Here is a 22,573-nt window from a genome sequence, read left to right on the forward strand (position 1 = left end):
GATAGCAAATTGTAAATTAATTTGAATATGGATTTTGAAATATGACTTGAAATACTGTAGTGAGTTTTTCTCAGCAGAACAAAATCTGGAACAGTTGGTATAGTCACATGGAAGAATGCTTGAGCTGCTGGATAGTTTGCAGACCTGCTTTAATCACAAAATGTAGACAGCTTTGTCAAAGGAGATCTTTTGCTAAAATTGGTTCACATGGAAGAAAATTAAGGATCCTGGGAAGATGCCTGAAGTCCAGAGCTCAAAATGGTTTTCAAATAGTCTTTGCTCAGATTCAGTGAAGATTTAAAGGATAGGACCCAGATACAGAACTTTGTGAACTTGCCAAAAACAAGGACTGAGCAAGGAAGAAAGGTTTTGGGTTTTTTCCTTAAAAAAAAAAAAAATAAGAAGGTGAGCTACTTCACTTTTTGGGGCTCATAGCTTGGCATTGCAGGAAGGGAGAAGCAGTGAACTGACAGAGCTCTAATACCCATAGAGCCCTGGTACCATTTTGATCCTCAGAGATACCTTGACCAGAGGGAGTGGGAGGGCATCTGCAGTAACAGAACTGCCTTCGTCATGTTGTCTATGTTTTGAGAAACTCCTGACATGTCTAAATCATGCTTCCCCCCCAGCTTTCTGCTTTTTTCTTCTCGTCCATACATCTTACTTTATGCTTATTATTAAAAGAATCTGTCCTTTTCAGCTGAAGCAGTATCTCGTAGCACAGCTATGGCTTGTGATCAGAAAGTCAATAATGAGTCAGAGCCTGAAAAAATTTTCCAGGTCTTGGGACAGCAGGTAAGACTTACTCGCTGAGTTAGAAAAACAAACTACATTTACAATATTTGCTTTCCTTTATAGAAATATAGCAGGCTCCTCTGTCTGTACTTATATTGTTTTGGCTTCAAAAAAGTATGGCTAAGCTCAGATAAACATTAACAACTGCTAAAGATGATGACAGCAAACTTCCTCTTTGCCCCAACAAGGGAAGATTGTTTGAAATACCAGACCTAAATGACCATCAAGCAGGAAGTTTCCCTTCAAAAATGTGTTTCAACATGAATATGAGAGAAGGCATATTAAGATGAAATCCTCATGTAGTACAGAATGTTTACATTTTGTCTTATTTTTATCTTCCATTTTTAGCAAAAAGTTTTAATTTTGATGCTTCTTTTTGCCTGAGGTCTTAGTAGGCTGAGATTTCTTGACCTGAAGCCTTAAACTGTGAGTGACTGTTTATGACCTGTAGAGGAAAGGTCAAATTTAACACCTTTAGCTCTCTCACCCCACTTAGCCTCAAAATTAATATAACACACCTATTACCAAATTGCAGACATTTCATTCAGGACTGTGGAAACTAATGTTTTCTCTGCTTCCTCCTTCCCCTCCAACTACTGCTTCAGTGTGTGACTCATTTAACCCTCAGAAAACTGAAGATCATCAGACTTAGCTTGGTTTGCCTATTCCTTTCTCACAACCAGGGACAACTGGATTATGTGGAGCCTTGCTTGAAAATTTTCTTCTAAAGCCTCAGAGTTTTAGGCCAGTGTCTTAGGGTGACCTTATGACGTGTATCCTATATCGCTGCCTATGCCCAGAAATTAATTCCTGTGCCTTTCTATGCCTTTAAACTGAGCCTGAGAGGGGGAAGGAAAAAACTGAGCCAGTAGCCCTTGAAACCTCTGTAATACAGTTAATAACCCCTTGTTGTGTAACCTTAAGAATTCATCTGGCTTCTGTTGGCTGGAGGACAGAGAAACCCTCTGAAAGTCAGAGAGTACACCAAGAATCCTTCCTGTTACTCCTGTGGGAGCCATAGCCATCACCAGAAATCAAGGAGTGGAAGGTTTTAGCAAAGCAAGCAAGGTTTCCTTGCCACTTTGGAAAGAACTTGGAACTATGAGACCTCAGGGAATGTAGTTGATGTTATGATAAGCAATAGTATATAATTACAGTTCTCTAGTATCACCGGTTTCTGGATTCCAAAATCCTTGAGTGAATAAATTGGAAAGGGTGGCTTTTGATGAGCATGGGCATCAATTAAAACTTGTACTTTGGAACCAGAAGCCCACATACTATTATCTTTTTTTCCATGATGTGTGCCAAATAATTGATAAAACAGCTAAACATGCAATGAATTATTAGAGCTAGTTTTTCTGATTCCACAAGAAAGAATGAGTTTCTCAAGTGTTATTAGAATATTTCAAACAATTATTTCAGCCTCTGTCATAATCTCAACCCTTACTATAAAACCAGCTTTAATCCATGAAGAAATTTTTCCTGTTCTTGGGGCCAGGTGTAGTCTCACAGCACATCTGCCACTTTATCTGCGCATTTTGGAAAAGGACTACTCTTTTCTGTGCAGCCTGGGGATGTGTGCCTGCAACTGGTACTGCACTGAAATCTGTAACTGCTCCAGCACTCCAGTTATCAGGGAAAGGGAGTGTGTAAATGTTTTCTGATATCAGATACTGTATCAGAGCAGATTCCTGGCATTTGATTAGTCATCTCAGTGACTAGCAGGAATGCTATTTTTACATACATAAAAATATCAACATACAAAACTGATAACATGGGAGTTAAACACCCTCCAAAACCTAAAATATGTGCAGAATGAAATGAAAGTATAAAAGTGTAAAAGTTCTAATGTATATTTAAGTAGCGTGTAGTATAAAAGAAACTGAACTATGGCAGACTGGGAGACTTGACACAATGTGGGTTGCCCTGCTGAAAGCTCAGCTCTTCTTTAGATTTAGAAATGTTACAAAGCATCTTCAGCTGCAGAGGGTTAGAGGAAGGAAAGGCACTCAGGGGAGAATAATGGGACTCTGTGGGAGATTCTGCTGAGGGGAAGGTTCAAAACCTCTGTGAAACCCCTGTTTTTATTCAGGGCTTTGGTTAGTCTGTTTTTTCTTTTGGAAATATTTGCTAAGATTGACTATAATGCTCATTGGTAGTCACTGTTTCGTCAAGAGAAAGCAGTATTTATAACCAATAAGTGAGAAAGTTGTGTGTTCTGCAAGGTGGCTCTGGGTTATCAGTTTGATTTCCATAGTTTTGATCCTTGTGTCTGTTTATACTGAAACAAAGTAGACTTGAGCATGAATGTGATACAGTCTCTGCTCACTTTGACTTGTGGTGGCATTTAGACTTTGTTTCACCTACTTGACACACAGGTGACAACGAGAATTGCAGTTAAACATGAAGTCCTTGGTGTGACCAAACACCAGCTTTGCAAACCTTTAATAATTGTACATGTAAGTTCACTTCTGCGGTTCTCGTCAGAGAGATTCTTCACACTTTTGGCACGGTGCTGGTCCTGAATAGCTTTTGATACTCGGCCAAGTGTAGCTGTGGTTCCTCTCTGAGTAGGTAATGATGACATACAGGCAGAAGCGTGAAATGTCTTTTTGTGAACATTGGTAGAAAAAGCTGCAAAAAAACCCAGCAGTATAAAATTCAGAAATGGAACAAGGTATCTGCACGAATGTATGTGAGCTGACTATGGAAAAGATGGTATGTAGCTGGTACAGTTCAAGATGCTTGAACAGAAATACATTGCTTTTAGTTTTTACCTATCATAAAAAATGACTGAAACCAGCCCCAAACAAAACTTTGTTGAATTGGTTAGTAAAAATAGATTATGAAAGGTTCCTAATGGTTTAATAGAGGTATTCAGGAGTATGAGTTTTATTTTAACTAATTGCAAATTTTTCTTTATGGCAAACTGTTTATTTGAATGTATTTTAAAGAAGGGTGGTAAGAAAATTAAATGTACTACAACTAAAAAGTGCTTTTAATAGCTGTGTGTGCACTAGAGTCAGTTCTGATGAAAGTTGATGGTGTATTTGATTTTATCCATGCAGCAAAGGTTTTTTTGTGAATTATATTGGAAGTAAAGCTGCCAGTGTTTTGTCTAATTGTGATATCATTGTTTTGTCAACAAGTGCCTAACTCTATTCAGTATCATGGATTAGTGCCTAGCAATAGGAGCATCTCTTTTAACTTGAAGTCTAGACAGTATCAGCTGGCAAACACTCTTGCTGCTTATTGAGAAACATTCATGATGCTTGGTCTTGTCTTGGGTCACAGATGCCCCAGAATTTTCTGTAGCATATTAGTCAGTTCCCTGCACTAAGGAAAGCAGAATAGTTTCAATTCAGTTCAATCATCAGTCTTAAAATGAAAAATGCTGATTTTCTTTCAGCAAAACAAAGGGTTAAATTTTTAAACAAAATTGGAATTGTAACTGCAAAACAAGAGTTTCAAGGGAATCTAATGCTAGTTTGAAATGTAGCTAGCACTGCTATCTGGAATAAAGTTTCATGCTTTTCAGCTTCTTTAGCTGAATCTTTAGCTGTTGTATTAGTCTGGAGGCTTATGGGAGTGAAGTGTTGATTTTGGTTATCGTCATGGTTTAACCCCAGCCCACATCGGAGTACCACAGAGCTGCTTGCTCACTTCCCTGCCATCCCCCACCCCCACTGGGGAGAAGAGTCAGAAAAGAAGTAAAACTTGTAGGTTGAGATAAGTGCTGTTTAAGAACTGAAACAAAGTAAAATATAATAATAATAGTAATAGTAATAGTAATAATAATAATAGTGATGATGATGATGAAAATGAGAGAAAGAGGAATAAAATGCAAGAGAAACAAGTGATGAACAGTATGGTTGCTCATCCCCTGCTGGCTGATGCCCAGCCCATCGCTAAGCAGGGATCAGTCCTCCTGGCAAAACACCCCCCAGTTTCTATACTGACCATGACGTTCTGTGGGATGGAATATCCCTTTGGCCAGTTCAGGTCAGCTGTCCTGGCCATGCACCCTCCTGGCTTCTTATGCACCTCCTTGCTGGCAGAGCACAGGAAATTGGGAAGTCCTTGTCTAAGCACTACCCAGGAACAACTAAAACGTCAGTGTGTTATCAACATTGTCCTCATCCTGAATGCAAAACACAGCCTTGTACCAGCTACTAGGAAGAAAATTTACACTATCCCAGCCCAAAAAGGGAAGTTATTTACATCTGCCTTTACAACACACCCACTGTCTGCTCTTGATTTTCTCCCAGGCTCATGGCCCTGTTCACAATGCTCAGTGAATGGCTGCTTTATTGGATTCCTTCAGCCCCAGATTGCCCTATATTGTCATATCCTTTGTGGCTTCATTACAGCTGTCTTGTCATAGGGAATATTCTCTGTTAATTTTTTATAAAATTTTTTTGGAGGAAGCCACAACGTGAGATATCCTTGATAACCGTTCTAGTGTAAAGATGATTGACCTGTAAAGGTTTTTAACTGTGCCAGTTTGCCCCTGTTAGCTTTTGAGGTATAAACTTTTGTCATCTGTCAGGGTGCTATGTTAATTACTCTCCTTGATAAGCAAAAAATTTTGGCATGGTAGAGCTCTGCAAGAGATCTTGCTATGAGCAGAAGTTGGCAGTGAGTGTTCTGCTTCCTCTTTTCTGTGTGTGCAAAGAGGAGATGCAGTTGACGGATTTCTAGAACATCTGTGTAACATCAAAAGCAGACTTGAAATCAGCAATGCAGAATTATTTAAACAGTCTTTCCAAGGGAAATATTCTATACCGCAGGTAGGTTTATTTCCTCCTAAACTGCGCAGTTATGTAAATATTACGGAAGTAAATGTACTTTTAGCCTGAACTGTTAAAAGTTTCCTTTCATTGTGCTCTTAACACCCACATGGTAAGGAAATTTCATTAGTTCTTAGAATTATATAGCCTGTTTTAAAAAGCCCTGTTTGTTTTTTTTACTTCCTGAGGTAGGAAATTATTGAGGAATTAGCATCTTGTGAGGTTTCCTACCTTGAAGGTTACATATGTTTGAAATTCTGTTTTGAGGATGCTAACCATCTATGTGGAAGACTTTTGCTGGTTCTTCAACTTGGAGATGAATTCCATGCACAACAGGTGGGTTATATTTGCTTCATTATTTACAATTTTTTTCTCTTTGTTATATATACATATATCTTTGACTTCATCAAATCTCAGGTGCTGGTGTTTCTTTGCTTCCGGAAGATACTCTTGCATTTTGAAGTTTCAGTGAAAATGCTCATTTGAATTTCAGCAAAGAGGAAAGGGAGAAAAATCATTTGGTATGGCAGTTTTAATTCTCAGCCAGCTCTAATTTAATAAGATTCTAAAACAGCATTGGAGGCACAACCCTTGATCCTTAATATTGCTTTGCTAGATGTATTTGCTTTACTCGTTGTGGCACTCTTCAGGGCTATACAGTGTGGCTCATCCCTTGTTGCACTGCCCAGCATAGCATGTACAGTAAACTAAAACTCATCTGGTGCTGCACTATGGACAGAGAATATATTTCTAGTTTTTTCTCCCTTCAGAACAGTTCTTGCTTTATTCCTGACATCCCTTTTGCCCAGGAGGAAGTTCCTCCAGATAGTTCTAGGTCAAAGTTTATTTGATTCAAGAGTTAGATTGTTTATCAGCCTGGACTCTGAAGAACAGAGTCAACTGCACTTGGAAGGAACTGGGTCAGATTTCCTTGTCTTGTTTTGTCTTGCAGTTGACTCTGTACTTTGACCAACCATCCCAGCTTCATTTCTTTTGTGTCCTCAGATACCCTAATATAACCTTCTGAAGGAATAATTTGACCTCTCTATTGGATTCAATTGAGGTAGAAATTTATACTTTAGTGATTTATTCTTTTATTGATTTCGGTGATGTTAATTGGATATATTTTTGCTTTACTTAGTTAAGAGGAAACTTGATTATGTCTGATAGGAGACTTGGAGGGGAAGGGTTGAGTTTTGATATCAGTTAATTAAATTATGAGGAACTAACACACATTACAACCTAGAACTGAAAAAATAGGTTTCTGGTTTCTATTTAACAAAAGATTACACAGGGACAGAATTTTAAAACTTTTTAAAAGTTTCGGTGTTTTTGTTTTTGTTTTTAACAGAAAAAATCAGAGCAGAAAATAAAACTGGGGATGTTTGTCTTCTGAAACTGTTTATGAGGTGTTTATGCTTCATGTTGTCTGTGTGTTTTGTTTAATTCTTGGCAACAGGAGAGTAATGCCCAGGTCATGGTTTTCCAGAATAGGACTGATGCCTCTCCGAATCCATGTAGGCTGTTGAAAGGATGACCAGATACTGTGGACCATATCCACAGAATCTTTTTTTCTCTGGGTTTTTTGATACTTAGAACTAGAATAATTGTCCCTCACTGTTTCTAGAGAGGTTCTTCGTCAAGTTCCAACCATAGGAAAATTCCTAGGACACCTAGGAAATTCTGGAGTCTTTGGTAGTGTCTAGTGTTTTCTTTCAGATTTTGGGTATCACTGCTTCATACATAGTCCAGTCATGGTGTGGTTTTACCACTGGTGTGCTTTTGGTCAGACTGGCATTACAATATTCATGATTGTGCTCAGCTTCACTTCTGAATGCTCTACCTCCTCTCCCAATGGCACAGGGGGTTAGGGAATGGGGGCTGTGGTCAATTCATCACTTGTTATTTCATGCTTCTTCCTCCTCACTCTCTGCCCCTGCTCCATCCTGAGGTCCCTTCCACTGGAGATAGTTCTCCAGTGAGTCCTTCCCACTAGATACAGTTGTTCAAGAACTCTTCAGCATGTTTCCCTCCCGTAAGGCACAGTCCTTCAGGCACAGGCTGCTCCAGCATGGGTCCTCCATGAGGTCACGGTCCTATCAGCAAACCTGCTCCAGAATGGGCTTCTTTCTCCACGGGTCTACAGGTCCTGCAAGGAGCCTGCTCCAACATGGGCTTCCCATGAGGTCACAGCCTCCTTCAGGTGCCTACATGCTCCAGCATGGGGTCTTCCATGGGCTGCAGGTGGATCTCTGCTCCATTGTGGACCTCCATGGGCTGCAAGGGCACAGCCGCCTCACCAAGGGCTGCAGAGGAATCTCTGTTCCAGCACCCAGAACACCTCCTCCCCTTCCTTCTGCACTGACCTTGGTGTCTGCAGAGCTGTTTCTCCCATATATTCTCACTCCCCTCTCCCAGCTGCAGTTGCTGTTCCCCAAGGTTTTTTTCTCCCTTCTTCACTGTGTTATCCCAGAGGCACTACTAATGTTGTGGATGAGCTTGGCCTTGAATCCAGCTGCTACTGGCTCTATGGAACACAGAGGAAGCTTCTGGCAGCTTCTCACAGAAACCACACCTGTAGTCCCCCCACTACCAAAACCTCACCATGCAAACCCAATACAATGGACCAGTATAATTCCTCTTCAGAATCCTTGGTTTACTGGAAAAATGGACCCTTATGTCTTTGTGCTAGGACAAATCGGATAATCTGGCCCTGAGAGGGTGCATGGCAGTGTCCAGGGTCTTTGGGGTGTGATGAAGAGTATCATTTGAGTGACGAGGTTGTTTTTGCACCAGTTCCTGTGAGGGTGGTTTTATTGGAGTTTTGTCCCCAAATGTGTGTGAACTTGGGATGTACAGAAATGGCAGATGGAGAGGTTGTTTTGTTCTCCTTTACTGGTAAATTCATTGATGTCAGTTTGTACCAGTTTCATATTTTTCCATAATTGTTGAGAAATTTGTATTTCTTAACATCTTTGAGTTTTTAACATAGCACTGGCATCCCACCCATTATAAGGGAATTAATTTATATTTGACCGACTCAATAATTAGAATTAAAGAATGGGAGAGAGGACAATTGATAAGAACTTAAAACAAGAATACGTAAAAGTAATATTTTATTACATAGATTTTATATTGAATTTTATTTTCACAACAAAAAAGCAACTTCAACCATTCAACAGCTTCATCAAATTCCATGTGTTTTCTTTTCGTAGGGCTGGACTCATCAGTGAGACATATTGAACAGAAAACAATGATATGCTTCTGTGTTTCTGTAAAAAAACAAGATAAAGCTGGAAAGCTGGATAGCATGAAATCCCTCACAAATATCTATGTCTTTACTTGTGTCTTTACATTCACACTATGGAATAATATCCAGCCAACTGTAGAAGATGAATTTATTGCAAATTATTCAAGCAGTTTGCTAACTAACATTCCAAAAATCATTCCAGTCCGTACTGAAGTATTAGATTTATCACATAATAGGATATCTGAACTTAGTATCTCAGAATTTATCTATCTTTCTGACCTTCAAGTACTAAATCTTTCTCATAATCTAATTACGGTGCTTGACTTTAGTGTCTTTATTTTTAATAAAAATTTAGAATACTTAGATTTATCTCATAATAACATTTTGAAAGTTTGCTGTCTAACTCTTGCATATCTTAGACATTTAGATCTTTCTTTCAATAAGTTTACTGCCCTGCCCATCTGTCAGGAATTTGGGAACATGTTTCATTTGGAGTACCTTGGATTAAGTGCTACGATGATACGAAGGTCAGACTTCAGGTATATCAAACATTTGCAGCTGCACACTGTCTTCCTGACCTTGGGAAACTTTTCTCTCTACGAGCCTCAGAGTCTGACAGTCTTGAATACAAGGAACCTCCACATTGCTTTTGCAGCAAACCAAAACTTCAGTTTTCCCCTCTTGTACGATGGAATGAGCACTTCAGAAAACTTAAAAATAGTTAACATAAGATATACCTTGAGCTACAAAGATTTCCCCTCTCCTCCTTTAATACTTCTGAAGAAAATCAAGACAACAGCTCTCATGCTTGATGCTGTGGACTTACAATGGGCTATCATCCTGCAAATTTTCATGCTTATTTGGTATTCACCTGTGGAACATTTGACTGTGAGAAATTTGACTTTTCGGGGACCATTGGAGGAGTTGACTGAATATGCATTTCTGCCTGTATTAAGCTCTGTGGAACAATTAATCTCTTTGGATGGCTCCATGAAAGCATTAACTTTGGAGCATGTTCGTAATAAGGTTTATTATTTCAACCAGGAGATTCTATACAGACAGTTTTCAGAGATGAATATTGCCAGTTTGACAATATATGATGCATATATGCCACACATGCTTTGCCCCAATAGAACAAGCTCATTTGAATATTTAAATTTTTCTCACAATGCCCTGACAGATGAGTTGTTCCAGAACTGTGGCACTCTCGTGGATCTGAAATCACTTATTTTGCAGAAGAACAAATTTGAGAGCCTTCCCAAGGTAAGCTTCATGACCAGCTGTATGAAGTCACTGAAACATCTGGACATGAGCAACAACCTGCTGCGCCACAGTGGTGCTGCCATGCAGTGCCAGTGGGCTGAGTCTCTGACAGAGTTGGACCTGTCCTCCAATCAGTTGGCGGATGCTGTGTTTGAGTGCTTGCCAGTCAACGTCAGAAAACTCGGCCTACAAAACAATCAGATCAGCAGTGTCCCCAGGGGGGTGGCGGAGCTGAAATCCTTGGAAGAGCTGAACCTGGCATCGAACAGGCTGGCTGACCTGCCAGGGTGCAGTGACTTTCCATCCCTGCAGTTCCTGAACATCGAGATGAATTCGATCCTCACCCCATCTGCTGACTTCTTCCGGAGCTGCCCAAGGGTCAGGGAGCTGCAGGCCGGGCACAACCCATTCAAGTGTTCGTGTGAGCTGCAAGCCTTTATCCGCCTGGAGAGGCAGTCCGGGGGGGAAGCTGTTTGGCTGGCCGGCAGCATACGTGTGCGAGTACCCCGAAGGCTTGCGAGGAACGGAGCTCAAGGACTTCCACCTGAGCCAGCTGGCTTGCAACACGACGCTCCTGCTTGTGACAGCGCTGCTGCTGACGCTGGTGCTGGTGGCTGCGGTGGCCTTTCTGTGCATCTACCTGGATGTGCCGTGGTACGTGCGGATGACGTGGCAGTGGACGCAGACGAAGCGCAGAGCTTGGCACAACCCCTCCAGAGATCCGGGAACCGTTCTGCAGTTCCACGCGTTCATTTCCTACAGCGAGCGCGATTCGCTGTGGGTGAAGAACGAGCTGATCCCGAACCTGGAGAAGGGGGAGGGCTGTGTACAACTGTGCCAGCACGAGAGAAACTTTATCCCCGGCAAGAGCATTGTGGAGAACATCATTAACTGCATTGAGAAGAGCTACAAGTCGATCTTTGTGTTGTCTCCCAACTTTGTGCAGAGTGAGTGGTGTCACTATGAGCTGTACTTTGCCCATCACAAGTTATTCAGTGAGAATTCCAACAGCTTAATCCTCATTTTACTGGAGCCAATCCCTCCGTACCTTATCCCTGCCAGGTATCACAAGCTGAAAGCTCTCATGGCAAAGCGCACCTACCTGGAGTGGCCGAAGGAGAGGAGCAAGCGTGCCCTATTCTGGGCTAACCTGAGGGCAGCTATTAGCGTTAATCTGCCAGTATCCAGGGAAGCAATTGAGTAGGAGAGTGATGTTACACCTACTAGTAATATGAGTGTAGGAATGACTAACTTGATGGTTTTGTATTAAACTCTGTTAATATTTTTTTCTTTTTTCTTACAATATTCCTAGTTTGTTGCAAAATGTAATTGTGATACATACAGATATTGCTATTGCTTATTTGAGTCATCCAAGTAGTCAGAAGTCATCTGTAGTTGCCCATCATCAACAAAGAGAGAGAGAAATTTTTGTAGTGATTGACCTTATTTTTAGGTTGCATTTATTTTGGACTTTTCCCATTGGAAGCTATATTTGAAAGTAACAAGAATAGCGGTTGGTTGGGTGTCATCAGGCTGCCAAGGTACACATTTAGTCTTTTATCTGACATGGATGTTGTGGGGTTAATATTGCAGGGATCAACTTTCTTGGATTTAATTAAATAATACAAAGAAGAAAACTCTTGTTTGAATCCCATCCAGTACATTGGTAGAGTAGATGTCAAGGGTAGAATATCCGCACCCCTTTAGCCTGTTTTCCTTTCCTGGAAGTCTTTCCCTTCATCACAGAGAGATTTTTTTGGGTAAGTGCTGAAAAGTTGAATCCATTAGTCCTTGTTTAATGTTCTTCCTTCGCTGTACTAACCATGACCAGTTGCCTAGAGATACCTGCCAAGTCATAATTTCGTAGAATTTGCTATTCATTGTCTTCAAATTCATAGTTAATACCTGTACTTTCTAATTTTTTTATAATATTGTAACATTGCTGCTATGATCCTATCAAACTATACTGGTTTGCATGTTTTTCCTGTTTCCTAATACTTAGAAACTTGATGTTTGGAGGTGAACCCCCTTTTATCTCCAGGCTTCCACTGAACCTGTTACCTTGCTCATTTAATTAGCTGAGGATCGTCACACAGGGGAAAAAAGAGTAATTTTCCCTGGGAAATAACTTCTCTGCTAAAATCTTACTGATTAAACTAATGGTGTTTGTTGATAGGAGACATCTAGTAATTTGCTGTGCTTGGATTTGAAAGCCTAATAAACTTCTCATTCTTTCTGTGTTATTAAATTTCATGTGTCATTTCAATGGTGATGTGGAGTTGTGTCATTATACTTATGGCTTAATGGAAATGCAAAGTCCTGTGATGACAGCTGTGAGATGATCAAACTGGTGAGAGGATGTGATCCTTAACGCTCACTGAGGTGGCTCACTGAGCACAAACCAGGTGTGGTAGCTAGATGAAACAGTGAAATTGAAGCTGTGGGAGAGCTTCCTGATGTCCAAAGATGCTGAGACACTGCTGGCTCCCACCTACCAGTTCAGATTAACTGGATAGGATTGCAGTAGGATGCCAGGTGCCTGGCTCCTGAGCTTTGGAAAGAAGAGATAAAAATCTCTACTAAATCTTAATTATCACTCAGTTATTTCCACACATTAGATCTGTATCTCTCCGGTTTAGAGAGGAGGATGTTGTGGGGGACCATGTCAAAGCCTTACCCAGAAATTAAGATTTAGTAGACATTAGGGATGCTGGTGGATGAGAGGCTGGACATGGCCCAGCCATGTGCACTCACAGCCCAGAAAGCCAAACATGTCCTGGGCTGCATCCAGAGCACCGTGGGCAGCAGGGCCAGGGAGGGGATTCTGCCCCTCTGCTCTGCTTTGGTGAGACCCCACCTGGAACCCTGCATCCAGCTCTGGGGTCCCAGCACAGGAAGGACATGGACCTGCTGGAACTGGTCCAGAGAAAGGCCATGAAGATGATCAGACGGCTGGAGCATCTTTCCTATGAGGAAAGGCTAAGAGAGCTGGGGTTGTTCAGCCTGGAGAAGAGAAAGTTCCGTGGAGATCTTGTTGAGGCCTTTCACTATTTAAATAGGACTTGTAAGAAAGATGAGGACAGACTTTTTAGCAGGGTCTGTTGTGATGAGACAAGGGGTAATTGTTATAAACTAAAAGAGGGCTGATTTAGGTTGGATATAAGCAATAATTTTTTTATAATGAGGGTGGTGAAACACTGGAAGAGATTACTCAAAGAAGTTGTGGATGTCCCATCCCTGGAAACATTCAAGGTCAGGTTGGGCAGGGCTCTGAGTGATATGATCTAGTTGAAGATGTCCCTGCTCATTGCTGGGGAGTTGGACTAGATGACCTTTAAAAGTCCCTTCCAACCCAAGCCATTTTATGATTCTATGATTTTATGATTTTACCTCTCCAGGACTTCTTGACACTTTAAAGTGGAGAATGCTGCCAAGAACACATGAGCCCCTTCTTCCTGAAAGACTTCTCCCCCTCCCAAGCATTACAGTCTGAAGACATGATTAGCAGTCACACTTAGTGCTAATGGGTTAAAGGGCACGTAGTCTGTTCTGTTCACTAGACAAGAAAAGAGGAAGTAAAATTTCTTAATTCAGCCTTTCCGGTCTCTGTAAATTTAATGCATCAGCAAACTGGGGGTTATGTCCTAAATAATGCACAGACTGGGCTGTGGAGGAGTCCCTCACCTTTAAGAGTGTTTTGAAATGTAAGTTGTAGGTGGGTGTGAAAGAAATAGTTTCTCAAGTCTGCCATGTATATTGTTTTGGAATATTAATGCTGTTAAGCCTTTATCCTTCCCACCTCACAGATCTTTCATGCACATGCCAAGTATTTCAGTTGTTTACATACCATGCCATGCCATGCCATGCCATGCCATGCCATGCCATGCCATGCCATACCACACCATACCATACCATACACTACAGCTTCTTAAAATACATTTCTGAGTTCCTTTGATAAAGCAGACTCCTTTTGTTGTGGTTTTATGTGTTGGTTGGTTTTCTTTATTAAGTTAGCACTTGATGGTATTTCTCTTCAAGCAACATTGTGTACTGGCTTAGTTAGTGTTCAGCCAGGCCAGAGTTTTAACTGTAATGGATACATTTAAAATGTTTATATGGCTAAAAATTGCAGTAAAGACACAGAGATCAGTTTTGAATCCTTGAGCAGATTTCTGTGTATGACAGGATCGAACTCGGTGACAGCAGATAAGACAGAGGGAACATCTTAATTTCCCAAGTACAAGAAAATAAATGTTACCTTAAATTATATCTCATAAGCTTAAAGTTTGCTTTTTTCTCAGACTAAGGGGGACACCCAGTGGCCGATGAAATTATCACTGCTTCCTGAAAATGATTGCGCAATGAACGTGCGTAATGAACGTACGCTATGCTTTTTGACTCATAGGAAAACAGAGAGAAATCGTATCAGCCCAGCAACTGGAGTAGCCTCTTGCAGGTGTGCGGGCTCGAGAGGACAGGTCAGGACGAGCCCTTCCCCGTGACAGCTGCCACGCTGGGTCGGTGGCCGTGACTTTCCCCCGTGCCATTCGTCCCTCCTGCCTGAACCTTAGAAATCAACAGGATGGATAGAAGCTGTCTCTGGCTTTGCAAAGCGCAGTCCTTATTTTCAAGCAGGAGGCCAAGAAATACAAGCCAGTCTTTTTCTCATATTCTGATTGCTGTTTGTAGGGTTTCATTTTTATGCCTCATTTCTGCTGTACCTGCTTTCCCTTCTGTATGTCACCACGGCATAGCACAGGTGCTCACCAGGCTGATTTGCAGGATGCCAGGCAGCGAGAGACCAAGATCTTGATGCAAATACTTCAGCAGAAAGAGGAAGTGTTAGACAAGCACAGTGAATTCAGCCGGGCTCCCCCTTCTTAGGCATCGGAAAAGGTGTGAAGAACTACAACCCCATTCTTCGTCACCTCTACCCATCATCACGATCATCATCTCTCAGCGCAGCCTGCAGGTGTGTCGGGAGGTGCGCAGCGCTCAGGGGCTGGCTCTGGCACCCCGCTCTGGGAAAGGCTGTGGTGCAGAGCATGGCTACGGGAGCAGGCCCACTCAGGCACCCTGCGAGTGGTAAGAAGGGCAAACTCGCACGTTTGGTACTCCACACCTGCCAATGGGCTAGCATTAGAACGCCCTAATTAGAATGCCCCAATTAGAAGTGAGTAAAACACTTTTGTGAGCTTGCCAGTCAGTGTGCTGCTGGACACAGCCCTCCCAACACGAACTCCCGCCCTCGGCCCCGTGTAGGGCAGGCACACACGGGAGGGGGCACGGCGGGCAGAAGGGCCACCCAGACCCTGCCCCGAGCCGCGGGGGTCTCCTCCAGGCCTGCCTCCGACCCTCACACGCTGCGTCACTGCTCTTTGTCACCCAGCGCGTGACAACATCACCACCACCAACATTCTGAGGGGTTTATTAACAAGTATAATACATATGCACTGTATACTAAATATAGTATGAGGACTGTACAGTACAAATTTATGTTCACAGTTTGACATGACAAAATGTCATTACTGAATTCCCATTGGACTACCAAAGTAGAAACAGTGAAGTACATTAAACATTCACATCTTTAGTAAGAAAAGATTACCAAAATGTCTCCATATTTGCAAGTTATAGTAATGCACGCTAGAAATCTTTAATTAGCCATTCTGTCTTATTAGCTTATAAAATATATTACATTTTATTAAAAAAATTCTGCATAGTTTATAGAAGTATTAAAGTAAATAAAACATCCTTGCTATATGTTCAGGTGAGAGATGCTAAGCAAAAAGATTATTTTGGCCCTCTAAAGTACATGAAGTGCTAATATCTGTAAAATATAATGAAAACTGGTGTAGCCCTCTTAAGAAATGTAAAATGCTTTGTAAATTTTTTTAGAAAGGATTTGTATTCAACTATATATTGCTAACCTTGGCAGAGACAACAACATACTTGAACAAGATGTGGCATTAGAAGTATCACTGCAGAATGCTGCGTGTGTATTTAAAGAAACTCCACACATTAATACCTGCTTAGTTTCTTGCAACTGTATTAGAAACTAGTAATTTATTATAATCAAATGGCTTGAACGAGCACATTTTAGTAAAACAGTATTACCTGTTATACACTGCACAGTGCAATACTGTTAGGGAGAAAGGTGAGGGTTTTTAAATATACTCATTCTCCACGATTAGGATTTTCTATCTAGACTGGCTTTTCTTTAGGACATAGATGGAATGACTGGCTTTGGAAAGTATTTAATCGTGCATATTTCAAAATTACAAGGTATCCCTCAAATAAAATTGCTAAAATGAACCAATGAGCCGGTTAAGATGTAAATTCACATTCAGCTGAAAGTGTATTTGTTTGTGACCTTTTAGACATCGCACAAAGACACCACAGACACAAGTGAAAAATCCTGTAAGGAAGGCATTACCATGAAATAATCTCAAATACTTATATTTAATATTTAAATTTTTGTTGTCCTAATTCACAAGACACTTGGATAAAGAAATTTTAAAGTTCTCCTCGATCTCCACTGTATTTGTCCCCACCATTAGCATAAATATTTTCAGGAAAAAGGTACACAAGCTAATGAATTAACATGGCAAATAACCTAGATTAAATATCTGAAGTAATTCTTAGTTCTAAAAGTTCTGCTTTTAGGGTAGATTTAAAAAAAAATTAAAAAGAACGTGTTAATGAAAACATTTTATGTAAGCCTCAAAAGAGAAACAGAGCATTAGAAAGAAATGTTCCTTAAACATCCTGAATTTTAAAAATTTGCATTTTTTTAAGGTAAAAATGGGACCAGTTGCTATTAAGGTGCTTATTTTTATAGTATCTGGTTTTTCCCCTCTACAATGGAACAGAGAATTGTTTTCCTCCCAGAATAGTAAACGTCTGTAGACTTGTGACTGATGCCACAGGGTTCCCTCCACACAGCCTCTCAGCCAGTGATATGCCTGGATTTCCAAAATTGCCATTAAAACCTAGAGCCAATTCTGCTACCATGGACAATAAAAATATCCAACAAAAATCTCCATTCTGGAACAGTTGCTCATTAGTATCAGTCTCTTTCCTATAAGTTCCTCAATGTCACTAACAATCTGGCCTACCAAGAAAGAAAAAAGACTGATTCATGCGCCAGGTGTGTCAGCGCCACAGGTGAGCAGATGAGGGAGAGTTACAAGACATCAGATGTAGCCCTACCGAGGTGGTGAGGATGTATGGAGTTGGAACAGAGCAATTGCTGTCAGAGCATTTTTCTATAGGAAGTACAGACCTCTCCTCTAATTCCACGGGCATATGGATGTCAGCAGAACAGCTGGTAAAGTCCTATCACAAAAAAAAGGCTCTTTGCACTCACACTCTTGCATCTCCAAGATTGTTTGGCATTGGACTCCACTGGATATAGAAGCACAGCCTACCTGCTCCACAAGCTCAAATATACCCACCTGCTGATGAACACTCCACCTGCCTCCTGCAGAGTTCTATGAAACTCTTCCTCCCCTCACACCTCCATTGTTCACTGGGTTTTTCCAAAAGAAAGGAAAAGCTGACTTCAGTATGTTTAACTTGCAGGGAATGGTGTTTACCTTACATAGGGCAAAGAAGGAAAACGCACTTGTGAGTGTAGAGAAATACATCCTGTTTCCTTCCATGGCCATAAAGTCTGCCAGCTAATACAGACAGAAACCTTCCTTTCAGAGGGCTCCCAAACAGGAACATTTCTAGGGTCAACAGCAGGTTGCTTGAATTCAATTTATTTTACCTATGGAGTTCTGTTTGCTAACAGACATGGTTTTAATGCAAAAGACACATCCACAGGGAAGCAGCTGTACCTACCATCGAGAGACTACCAGAGTCACAAATCAGTTAGGAACTAGATGATTTGGTGTATGTTTTTATCCAAAACAGATACGACTCAATTTATCATCAGAAGTACTTCATATCTGCTGCCATCTTCTCATAAAAATACTCTGGATCAATACTTTTAAATACTGTAGTGTATTAAAGTAGTACTCACAACAATCCAGTTCGGAGCTTTTTTGACTTAATGATTGCTATTTTCTGCTATTTTCTGAAGTACAGCAAAGAGAAAAAAAAAATATTTAGAAGAAATGCAGGGGCATGATTGCAGGGGGATAGTCTATATCCCTGAAATGAGGTGCAGTAGGTTTCCATGAGTATCATTTAATGCCAAATCACAGGAGAGTACCATAGGATCACAGAATAAACTGAATTGGAAGGGAGCCATTGGGATCATAGAGTCCAACTCCTGGTCCTGCACAGGACACCCCAAAAGTCACACCATATTCCTGAGAGAATTGTCCAGACGCTTAACTCAGGCAGGCTTGGTGCTGTGACCACATCCCTGGGAAGCCTGTTCCAGTGCCCAGCCACCGTCTGGGTGAAAAACTTGCTCCTGATGGTAAACCCTGACTCAGCTGTGTGTCTTCCATCCATACACTTGCACTGAAACCAGACATACAGAGTCACACAAAGTCTTCCTTTCACAAATCCAGTGGGGCATTATGCAATAAAAACAAGGATATATACTACACTGTAATTCAGATGACAGATGACATTGGTTTAGATGCACAGTATTATGTACGGACCAATTCCTGCCCATTTTTCTTCTTGACTGGGGTAAATGATACTATGACTCAATCTTTCTGTAAAGTAATTAAACTGTTTAGATTTATTTCCTCAGCATTACTCACTGTTTGAGCAGAGAGGATTTCCAAATCAGGTGTATTTCTAAAACTGCTGTATTAACCACACTGCAGAAATCAACAGAGCTGGGAGAGTCCATTCATTGCATTGTTGAGCATAAAATGAGAGTGTATCCCTTACAGGGCACATAAATAATAGTCTCTGGCAAGGACTAGCATTTTGGATATTCAATAACATTTACTATTTTATCAGTATATGCTGGGTTGATTATACGAAGAAACCAACAAAAGCTGTTAGTTTACAAATTCCCTTATTGACAAATGAAATACAATAAACATACTGAATGCAGAAAGGGTTTGCTTAGCATCCCCAGGAGAAAAAAAAGAAGTGTTCACATTCTTTAGGTCTGACCCGTGGCAAGGACATAGAAGGGTTAGATAACATCTGTTACTGACCATATGTAAGCTTTTAATGGTATAAACTCAGAGATCCAGACCAGCTGAATCCAAATTAAAAGGCATGTGTAAAAAACAAAAGAAGTGTGACAGGAGTCAGGGACAGAAGACATTCAGACTAGCATGTGGCGTTTCCTGTGAAGAGCAAGATGGTCTGAACGTGAAAAGCTACGGTCACAGTCTGGGCACTGGAAGGGTTTGATTCCTGTGTGCTTGCGGAAATGCCGCGTTAGTTCATCGGAGCGAGCAAACTTCCACGTGCATCCCTCCCAAGTGCATTTGTATGGTTTTTCTCCTGGAAAAGGAAACACAGAAGTGGGGATTTAAGACACGAACACATCAGTTCTGATCACATCAGTTCACACATAAATCTGAAAGATTTATTTTATTGCCTTGCCAAATTTCAGCAAGTAGTTCAATGCTTACTCAAAAAGCCTCCAAACAGCACAAGGCTGCAGAGTACTCTGCACTAGAAACTGTGTAGTCAAAGTTAACTGACCAAAAAATTGTTTCCTGACACAACTTATTTTTTATTGCCTCTCTGTTCCTCTCCCTGCCATATTAGCACTTGTTTTGTCTCATGACGTGCAGAAGCATGAAGGTTTAAGCATTTATTCAAGTATTTTCAAAACAGGGATCTCATATTCTAGATTTCTGGGGGAAAGGACTGTACAGCATGACAGGGAGAAATCTTGTGATTTCTGAGATCTAATGTAGTGTAAATGTCTGGCATCACTGTCACAAGTACCTCAACTTAAACTCTCTCTCCATCATAAATCATCCTCCTCCTTTAACACCACTGTATTGCCCAACAGGTAACTGGCTGGCTTGATGCACAACAGACGTGAACTGGGCTCCTAAATGTGTCTCCTATCTTTGTAAAAACCTTGGATGCGTATATATTCATTCAGCATGCCAAGAGAAACATTTCTGTGGAGAACAGAGATGGGGATATGTTTACTGGAACACTCATTAAGAAAAAAAGCACCATTGCACCAGTGGTTAGCATCTCCTCAGAGCAGATGCGTTTGCATTTGGCATACAGTCCAGACTTCTGCAAATGGGCTACTCCCATGGAAATCACTGTCAAATTTAACAGTGATGTCATAGGTGAGCCAGTGCAATTTAAACTGATCTGGTGTTTACAGGGTGTGTGGATTGAGTAAACTGCAAGCAACTGGACACAAAATGAGTGAAGAGCCAGTGAATGTAAAACACGCCAGCACTGTGAACCTATTCTGGCTTACAGTCTCTTGTTGTAGGTTTTTCCTACTATGTCCTCTGTCTTTTGCTCAGCCTATAATTATTTCCACAACAATGCCAGATCTACCTTCAGTCATTTTGTTATTTACACCTGTGGTCACCTGGCCATTAGCAGAAATTACAAGCTTAGCCTACTATTTTACCATAGACTTGATGAAAGAGAAGCATAGCTATGCTCAAACCTGTATGAGTTCTTCGGTGAGCTTTCAGGTGGGAGCTTTTAGTGTAGACTTTGTTGCAGCCTTCATAATCACATCGATGTATTCTGCGTTTTCTTTGTGTGTCTGGAGATTCCACAGGTAAAGGTCTCTTTCCTGGCTGAACTATAACTGAAGGGTGATTCCTGCAAAGTCAGATTAATGTTAAAAATGAAGAAGATTTAGCCCAGCAAACCTCAGCTAATATGATTCGTAACAGAGCCTTTTATTCACTACCACTCTGTCTCTTGGCAGAAAGAACAACATTACATGCATGTCGAAAAATTCAACAGGGTTTAGCAAATTTTGTGTATTTTAGCAGTAATATTTTTAAATGTTTACTCACTTTGTGGCATGATGTAGCCATTTTTACTACTTCCTAGCTTTTTTTTAAAACTTACAGAGGAAAAACCCCCTTCAACTTCTTGTTTTTCAGTCAAACCCAGATTTCTTAAACCCTGAGCGAACTTTTCTTATATTTGTTCACTATATTTTTTCCTTCAAATATAACTAATTTGCTTGTAATTGGAAACAGCTATTCCATATTATTAAAGAAATTGTGTCTTCAGGGTTTCAAAGCAGAACTCAGTCTTTATTGTCCCAGCCACTCCTTTAGAATGTAATTAAGAATTTCCTGTTTGGTGCTGGCAGGAGGGTGCGGCCTCCCTGTACCACTGACGTCAATTCCTAAAAGTAGAGCTTAGCCTGTGTGGCACACCCACAGGATGTCTGAAGTTGTCCCTCCACCTTCATAAACATAATTTTTCACTCTAGAAGCCCACAGGTACAGTGCAGGTAAGACATATATGAACTACGTATGGACTTCTGCAAGAAAAAAACCCATAATAATGCTCATGCACGCAAAAATATACAAGCTTCTTAAGAAGTGTCCTTGACTGTTGAATGACACCCCTACTGCAGAACTGGGGACAACCTTGATTCTTTCTTCCACATCAATGTTAGAAAAGGTATGTTTGTCAAAAAGGTGTGTGTAGAGTATAATGTTCAGATATTAGCATTCCTTGTGGCAAAACCAGCTCCTCCATGCAACAGAAAGGAGCTTTCTAGAACTCCCGTCTTTTGTAAGTTAATGCATTTCACATGTTTTTACCAATCACCTTATGTTTTGCAACACTGGGTTCTATTAGTTAGTTACTCCCAAGTTCCTTTAGGGCCTGATTTTCAGAAATATTGAATACCTACTTCTCTCAGCAAAATAGAGGCCATATTCTAAAGACAGAAAATCCTGTGCACGGTTTAAGAAGAAGAGATTTTTCTATGACTCCACAGCAGCAGGATGGGGATTACCAATGTGGGTAAAGTTGAATTCTGTTATTGATTCTTTTATTAAGATTTACAAGCTTGAAATTGGGAGCCAAATTCTCTTTCTTGGGTGGTTCTGTGACTGTTGAATGATGTACTCTTCAAGTACACATCTAATCTAGCTAAAAATATTATAATGGCAGGACACCCCAGATGGTGATGTTAGACAGAGATGGACACACTCTTAATTAAGAAGGCAGGCTTCTAGCTTCCAAAGAAATGGCTCTCTAAAGCAATGCTCAATTTTAATGCAGTTGCATACCAGTCTTTTTGGAGAAGCTCTGGCTTAGGACAGTGAACAAACATGGTTTAAATCATTATGTGTGGAGGCTAGTCCTGGACATGGTAGCATCTGGGAAGAGGGAGAAAAAGGGTATTGGCCATACACCATTTGTGATTTACATTTTCAATCTACAAGTGTCTGGAAAAAGCACTGAGAATGTCTCTTCTTCCCCTTAGGGAAGAGGTGGCTGGCAATACAACAGAATGTTATCAATTATCAGTTAGGGTGTGGCAGTTTAAAAAAATGGTTAGGGTGGTGTCAAATTCAGAGGTAAATAT

At 40.8% G+C, this 22,573-nt stretch overlaps 2 protein-coding genes across 7 annotated transcripts in view; one reads left to right on the plus strand and one right to left on the minus strand.

The window, feature by feature from the left end:
* Positions 1-5,679: 5,679 nt before the first annotated feature.
* Positions 5,680-12,364, plus strand: LOC121676592 (toll-like receptor 1). The gene is given in 4 exon segments (XM_042053326.1): positions 5,680-5,921; positions 6,591-6,648; positions 8,801-10,557; positions 10,559-12,364. Coding segments are annotated over 2 exon segments (2,529 nt in total). The 5' UTR covers positions 5,680-5,921; positions 6,591-6,648; positions 8,801-8,838; the 3' UTR covers positions 11,369-12,364.
* Positions 12,365-15,510: 3,146 nt separating this feature from the next.
* The window catches only part of KLF3 (Kruppel like factor 3), a 29,775-nt gene continuing 22,712 nt past the window's right edge, over positions 15,511-22,573 (minus strand). For all 6 annotated transcript variants that reach the window (XM_042053344.1, XM_042053341.1, XM_042053343.1 and 3 more), the window contains 2 exons: positions 20,675-20,835; positions 15,511-19,524 (listed from right to left, as the gene is read on the minus strand). In XM_042053344.1, coding sequence (XP_041909278.1) covers positions 19,343-19,524; positions 20,675-20,835 — 343 coding nt within the window. In that variant the 3' untranslated portion in view covers positions 15,511-19,342. The remainder of the gene's footprint in view (positions 19,525-20,674; positions 20,836-22,573) is intronic.

This window comes from Corvus kubaryi, unplaced genomic scaffold (genome assembly GCF_017639235.1).
Source record: "Corvus kubaryi isolate FWS band 111438036 unplaced genomic scaffold, C.kubaryi_AGA036_p1.0 split1-131, whole genome shotgun sequence".
Taxonomy (NCBI): Eukaryota; Metazoa; Chordata; class Aves; order Passeriformes; family Corvidae; genus Corvus; species Corvus kubaryi.